Source organism: Trichosurus vulpecula, chromosome 7 (assembly GCF_011100635.1).
Source record: "Trichosurus vulpecula isolate mTriVul1 chromosome 7, mTriVul1.pri, whole genome shotgun sequence".
In the NCBI taxonomy this organism is placed as follows: Eukaryota; Metazoa; Chordata; class Mammalia; order Diprotodontia; family Phalangeridae; genus Trichosurus; species Trichosurus vulpecula.
The window spans coordinates 256,499,245-256,507,392 of NC_050579.1; the positions used below are offsets into that span (position 1 = coordinate 256,499,245).

The 8,148-nt window shown below is 36.7% G+C and overlaps 1 protein-coding gene across 1 annotated transcript; it reads left to right on the plus strand.

Moving 5' to 3' along the window:
- Nucleotides 1-4,577: 4,577 nt before the first annotated feature.
- Nucleotides 4,578-5,534, plus strand: LOC118857275 (olfactory receptor 2T1). Its single transcript, XM_036767948.1, has one exon. The coding sequence runs from the start codon at nucleotides 4,578-4,580 to the stop codon at nucleotides 5,532-5,534; it is 957 nt and encodes a 318-aa protein (XP_036623843.1).
- Nucleotides 5,535-8,148: the final 2,614 nt, after the last annotated feature.

Here is an 8,148-nt window from a genome sequence, read left to right on the forward strand (position 1 = left end):
AAATCACCTCTGACAATGAATAATAGGGATGAATATTAATCTCCAATCATCTTTCCCTGTAATTTATAGTCTTAGAGAATTGCCTGTGGAGACACAACCAGCATATACTAGAAGAGGAAATTGAACTCAGTTATTCTGATACTCATTTTTAATTTGACAATATTCTATGACTCACCACCATGCAATTCAAATAGGGCATTGATATTAAGATGGAACTTTGTCCCTGGGAAAGTTATTAATATCATTAAAGGAGGTTTTCACTCTTCTGAAAGTCAGCCAACCTATTTTTCTTCTCTTTGAAAATTTTGGTACGAACTTGTTCATTTGCATTTTTCATTATACACATACACACATGTGTGTCATATACACATATATGTATATATACACATACATGCGTGTGCCTATAATGCACCTATATAGACAAGTTATATGTTTTGTTCATCCAACTGCATTTGGTGGATTGAAAAATAACCATTTTGTATCCAAATTTTTTCTTATATGGATGGTCAGGCCAAATGCCCAAAGTGATTATAGTTATCTTACAGAAAACTCTGCAAAATTCTGAATTTGAAACAGCTACTATAATGTTATCTGTAAACAAAGACACCTGAAGGACCTCATGACCAAGGGAGTATTTTCTCAATGTGGACTTTTTACTTCATGTCCTCCATGATAAAGAAGATCACTTTTGGCAAGCGTATTTCTCCCTACTTTGTACCTCACCTCATATAAATAATCAGAAGATTTAGGATAAGGTTATCTCTACTGTTACTATCTTTCAAAGAATTTTGTACAGCTTTCACATATGCATCAAAGGCACCTTGTCGAGGAGAGGCTTTGACATATTTTGAAATACTGAATTAATGCTTTATAAAAATCAACTAGATAAAGCAAAGTCTTATATTCTCTACATCTTTCAGTCAGTTATTTGGTGATAAATGCTATGGAATAATTCTAGCAAAAACTTACCTGTTCTCAACTAGTGTCCTCTCAAGGATAATCTCAGTAATATAAAGATTCTTCTCAGGCAAATTTAATATAGATGATAATGTAGAAATGTGGGTCAGTAATTATTCATATTCTCTAGATAGAAAGGGAAGGGAATAAGCATTTATATAGCACCTCCTATGTTCCAGGCTCTGTACTAAGCACTTTTACATTTGTAATTTTATCTTACACTTTTACATTGTATTTTTATATTTCATTTGATCCTCAAAATAATCCACCCTGAAGGATAAGTGCTATTACTATCCTCATTTTATAATTGAGAAAATTGAGACAATGGGCAGGTAGAGGGGGTGTTTGGGAGGGGGTGTTAGGTAACTTTCCCAGGGTTACAGAACTGGTAAGTGTCTGAGGCCAGACTTGAAGTAGGTTTTCCTGACTCTAGGCTCAGTAGTCTTTTCACTGTACCACCAGCTATCTCAAAAAAAATAGATGAAATATTTATTAAATATCCACTATGTACCAGATACTGTGCTAAGTACTGGAAATACAATTACAAGCAAAAAAGACAGTCCCAACCTTCCAGGAGCTGATATTTTAATGGGGAAAGAGAACACATACAAAGGAGGTGGAAAGCGGCAGAGGGGGAGAAGGAAGGCCGTGGCTGCTGGGGAGAAGGTAGAAAAGTCTGGAAACTCAGGAGTGGAGTCAGGATTGAAGTGAGCATGGATGTCCTAGGTAAATAAATACATGAATAAATGAATAAATAAATAAATAGATAAATAAATTCATTAAATGATGGTCTATTCTAGGCACTGATCAATCATAAGAGAAGATTTCAAGGTATCTTCAGAGTGAAAGGTCTGTTGGTGAGGAGGTGGAAAAGTCCAGAGAATCAGGAATAGATCTGGGAGTGAAGTCTAAGTCACCTTTTTGAGTTACTCATAAGGTATGATCTTTCCCCCCCATATATTGTTATCTATCCTTCTTTCAGATCCCTTAATGTCCTCAGAACTTGTTTCCCCTTCTTTAGTCTATCGCCACTTCTTATAAGTAGAATCTGGGAGTGCACATGTGGTTTTTCTATTGTTCTTGGTGGTAAAAAGAACAAAATCTATGCAGATCATTTCCACATTTTTCTTTTGTTTGTTGACCTTCCACTTTCCTCCTTACATGTCTTTAGTGTTTTTGCTTAGTTGGATATCTTACCAAATGTTGTTTAAATTGGGTTTACTTTCACTTCTCTCTGTTTTTCATGGTGATACTGCTCATAATCTCCAAGTATCTTTCCCCATAAGAGTTGATAAATAAATATTTATTGTAAATATTTATTTATGGTGGCTATCAAATCTCTTTGCCCAGCAAGTGTCAAGTTTTTTGTTGACTAAGGATGTTTTTAGGTTCTGAGGCATGATAAGACCATAGATTTAGAACTGGAAGGGATCTCAGAGGACATCCCATTCCAACCTCTTTATTTTACTGATGAAAAATGAAGGCTGTGAGAGGACTTTAAGAAAATAATTTAAGACTTGCTCAAAGTCACACAGTAGTAAGTATGATTTGAATCTAGGCCTTCCAGACTCCACATACAGAATTCTATGCTTTGTTTGGTTCCCTTATTATGATAATTGATTTATGTTGATTTAACTTCTGTATGAAATTGCTGTAGTCTATGTCTATGTCCTTTCTTCTGTCCATTTTCCAACATCAGTAACCTATTAAGATGGTTCAGGATGAAGTTGTATTAATCGCATGCCAATATATATTTCTTTTTTTCCTTTTATATCTATGCCAATTTTGATATTTTATCTGAGAAGTTAGTGGTATGATTGTACATATACAATTGATATCAGAAACAAGTAATTTATGTGTTAAAATATAATCAATTTCATTAAAAATTTATCCTTTGCCTGTCATGTTTAGCATTTCCAATTCTTTTCTAATAGGAAGTGTACATGACATATATGGTTATGAAGCTTCTACATAGCCTACAATCTTTGGTAATTTATTCCATATTTCTGGTTGTATTTTCTTATGGATCTGAACGTCACCACTTATTATTATCTTTGCATTGAAGTCACTGAGTTTATGCATTAATATATTAATTTGCTTTGGAGAATTTTACTGAATTCATAGAATTTCTCTACTTCACTTGCAGGGGATGTCGGTGCAAAAGCTAAAATTATTTTCATTAAATGTCCTATAAAATGATATTTCTCATTGCTTTTTGGCACATAATTAAACCAGTTCTTTTATTTGTCTCTCTAAGGAGAGTTTATCAACAATCCTTCCCCTTACATACAACTTCTTTCTTTTTCTTCTTTTGTATTGTGAGTATAATAAGAAAATAAAGACTAATGCAGTTTTGATTTTTCTAGTAATATATTCACTCATTGGTCATTGGACGGAGATCTCATATTCACAGTACAAAGTTAAAGTTTATATATTATTTTAAAATTGTGTGATGAGTGGCGCTCTTTGGCCCCTTTTCCTTCCCTTTTCCACAATTACTGCAACTATGGAAGAAGGAGGCAGAAAACTAAGGGTTATTTTGTATTTTATTTTGTTTTGTTGGTTTCCACAGCCTAAAATTATGTGGATAATAATAACTTACATTTATGTAAAACATTAGGTTTAAAATAATTTTCCTTACAACAATGGATAGGTTAAATAAATATTATTATACTCGTATTTTCCAGATGGGAAAACTAAGGCCCAGAGTTAGAGCCCTGGAGTTGGATTCAGAAAGATGAGTTCAAATCCTGCCTCAGGCCCTGTTTGTGCAACAAACTTTGAGCAAGTCACTTAAATTATCTTAGCCTTAGTAAAATGGGAACAATTACCTACATTCCTTGTTTCATGGGGATATTGTTGAGATCAAATGAAATAATACATGTAAAATACTTTGAAAACCTTGAAGTGTCATATGAATGTTAGATATCATTGTAGTTTACAGCTATTGTTGTTATTTATATCTTATTCCATGCCTGTGATTTCATTAGTGTAGAGAATACCCTGTAAGGAAATTCATTATGTCAACATAGTGACAGCAGCTCTTCAATTTATAATTTTAGTCTGGGGCACTAAGAATCATTTGCCCATGGTGACACAGCTACTGAGATAAAGTACTTCAGTCCATATCTTGTTGACTCAGTGGACAACCTTCTATTCTCTATGTTATACTGTCTCTATCATTATTATTATTATTAATAATAGCAACAATATACCTTGTCAGAGTCACACAGCCATAAAGTGACAAGGCTGGGATCTGAACTTATATCTTTTAACTTTAAGTCAGGAAATTTCACTTACTGCCTCAGTAATCAGCCTCAAGGTATATCTTCAGACATTTCAAACAGCAGAAAATCAAAATGTTTTCCTGTTGGTATGCCTATAGGTATTTGACAAAATGTTTTAGAATGTTTCAGTTGCCAAAGATACTCTAAAAATACCAAAAGGTAAAGCAGAATGAATTCCATTTTCATTGAATCCCACTACCTGACTTAGAGTTCTTATGTCTGTAGTCTTTGTGCATGATTTTAATATTTCTTATGTTAATGGATAGTCATTAGCACTTATGTCACTATTTCTTTGCATGACTACAGGTCTATTTCACCACTTTGATAGAATCAATGGGTGGGTACAATACAACCTCCTCCACTGACTTCATCCTTGTGGGGCTCTTCAGCAACAGAGAAACCTCAGGACTCCTTTTTGTGATTGTCTGTGTTATTTTCTTCACGGCCTTGATGGCCAATGGGATCATGATCTTCTTGATTTACACAGATCTCCACCTCCATACACCTATGTACTTCCTACTCAGTCATCTCTCCTTCATTGATATGATGTATATCTCAACCATTGTGCCCAAGATGCTTGTGGACTACATCCAGGGACAGAGGACCATCTCCTTTGTGGGATGTACAGCTCAGCACTTTCTCTATCTTACTTTAGTGGGGGCTGAATTCTTCCTGTTAGGCCTCATGGCCTATGACCGTTATGTAGCCATTTGTAACCCTCTACGCTACCCAGTCCTAATGAATCGAAGGGTCTGTCTCATGATCATAGCTGGCTCTTGGTTTGGTGGCTCTTTGGATGGCTTTCTACTCACCCCTATCACAATGAGCTTTCCTTTCTGTGATTCCCGAAAGATCAACCATTTCTTCTGTGAAGCACCTGCTGTGCTGAAATTAGCATGTGCTGACACGGCTCTCTATGAGACTGTGATGTATGTGTGTTGTGTACTGATGCTACTGATTCCCTTTTCTGTGGTAATTGCCTCCTATGCCAGAATTCTCACTACTGTACATCGTATGAGCTCAGCGGAAGGAAGAAAGAAAGCCTTTGCCACCTGTTCTTCACATATGACAGTAGTGACTCTGTTCTATGGTGCAGCCATGTATACTTATATGGTGCCCCATTCATACCACGCCCCAGCCCAAGACAAAATTTTCTCTGTGTTCTATACTATCCTTACTCCCATGTTCAATCCCCTCATCTATAGCCTGAGAAATAAGGATGTGGCTGGAGCCATGAAAAGGGCAGTAGGGAGGTATAAGGGCTCACAAAGGGTGGCAGGTACCTTCTAAGAGAGTAGGCATTCATATTTAGTTTTTAACCTAGTATTTATGATGTCCTTGTGGTTGTGACTCAGGGATTGAGCCAGACAGGTAACTTTTTACAAATATAAAGAATATCATGCAATTTTTCCCTCTCTCTCCCTCCTCCTCTCCCTTCCCTTCCTCCTTCCTTCCCTCCTTCCTTCCTCCCTTCCTTCCTTCTTTCCTCTCTATGTCTCTTCCTTCCTTCCTTCCTTCCTTCCTTCCTTCCTTCCTTCCTTCCTTCCTTCCTTCCTTCCTTCCTTCCTTCCTTTCTCTCTCTCTTCTTTCTTTCTTTCTTTCTTTCTTTCTTTCTTTCTTTCTTTCTTTCTTTCTTTCTTTCTTTCTTTCTTTCTTCTTCCTTCCTTTCTTTTCTTCTTCTTTCCTTTCTTCTTCTTCCTTCTTCCTTCCTTCCTCCCTCCCTCCCTCCCTCCCTCCCTTCTTTCCTCCCTCCTTCCTTCCTTCTTGATGAGGTTGTCTCATTAATTTATTTGCCTTCCAAAGTGATACTTAAGACCATCCTTAGGAATAATCAGAGTAGGCTACTTTCTATGTCCTATTGGAAGACTATTTCCCACAGCCACTCATCACAGTATCTGAAGTTCTATTATAGAAGTTTCTTTCCTTCCAGGTAAGAATTAGATTTGTTTAAAAATTAATACCACATGAAGGGTATTGAGTCCTTATGAATTGCTAATGTGCTCATGTTAATTACTTTTATGGATTCTTTCAAGATAAAACCAGAGTCCAGGAAGGTCTTCATAGACAATGGGAAGGAAGAGGAGACTTGATATGTAGGGGGAAGGGGTTTGAAAGATGGGAGACAAGTGTGCAGAAAGGTATGTAGGACACAACTAAGGACAAATTTAGCCTTCTTCAGTGTTATCAAGATTGTCCTTGACTAACTCACACTAAACTCGGTGGTGGCAACTGGCTCTTATTGCACTCAATTGTCCATAATGGCCACAATAACCCAGTGTAATGGACTATACATAAACTCATATTTATATAGAGCACTAAAGTTCCTTTCTTTACAGCCGTACCATGAAGTAGATAGTGCATGTATTATCACTTTTTTGTAGATGAGGACACTGGAGATTCAGTGACTTGCATAAGGCTAAATGTTAAGTAGCAGACTGATTTCATTACAAATCTAGCAATCTTTTTTTTAACTACACCACATTTTCACTGCCATAATATAAGGAATGGAGAAGCATGCAATAATAGGAAAGAAGACATATTTGCATAGGGACCAACTCAACTTTTGAATATGGGATTTACCTCTTTGGGGGAGAATTGAGGTGCTAGTGGGAAATTGACACACAAATGGGAAATTTGTTAGTTCTGATAAAGCTCATCCAACCGTAGGTCCCCACGAGAAGCCGAAGCAAAGTCTATTAAATAGTTTTCCTTATCCCTATTGTATAATTTCCCTCTTGGTCTATTGCAATATATGGTAATATACTTATTTTATTCCTCATTGCATCTACACCTTCTGGAAAACTACGGCATAGGACAAAGAGTGCTGGATTTGGAGTCAAAAGATCTGAGTTGGAGTTCCATACTTGTCATGCCAATTGTCACCCAGAGTGCAGGCGAGCCATCTTAAGGAGAGACAGAGGGAGTATGTATCAGGCAAGTCAAATAAACCACACTATCAACCTTATTCTCTCAAGAGCATAGCAGTGTATGGCAAGCCACTAGTTTTGCTTCCATCCCAGCCCCAACTGCTATCACTGAAGGGCAAATACATTTTAGAGATGAAGCCTGCCTTCCTTATTGCCATCAGCAATAACTGCTGATCAGCTCCACCAATAGGCAAATAGGCACAGGACCCCTCGGAGTGTCAGGAGCCCTTAGACTACTAGTCCTGTTTCTAGACCAGCCCTTAATCCCATCATTTGGGAAAGCAATTCCTATGTAGAAAGAGTCAGACACACTATGACCAGATGAGATTTATACCAGGAACCTAGGGCTGGTTCAATATTAGGAAAACTATCAGCATAATTGACCTTATCAACAACAATGAAAAAGGAGAAATCATAGGATTATCTCAATAGATGTAGGAGAAGTTTTTGACAAAATATATCACTCATTTCTATTAAAAACACTAGAGAGAACAGGAAAAAAATGAAGCTTTCCTTAAAATAATAAGTAGATTCTATCTAAAACCAACTGCAAGCATTATCTGTAATGAGGAGAAGCTAGAAGCTTACCCAATAAGCTCAAGGGTGAAGCAAATATGCCCATTACCACAATTTTAATTCAATATTGTACTAGAAATGTCAGCTATAGTAATAAGAGAAGAAAAAAGAAATTGAAGGAATTAGAACAGACTATAAAAGCCAAAAACAATCTCTCTTTGAAGGTGATATGATGTTATATCTGAAAGGCAGTTGGAGATGCCAGACTGGAGGTCAGTAGAGGTTAAGACAGTATAGATATATTTGAGAATCATCGGCCTAGAAATAGTAATTAAATAGCTGATGAGACCACCAAATGAAGAAGAATAGAGGGAAAAAAGAAGAGGGCTGAGGCCAGAACCCTAAGGGACAACTAAGATTAGAGGGTGTGATCTGGATGAGGATCCAGCAAAGGAGTCAGA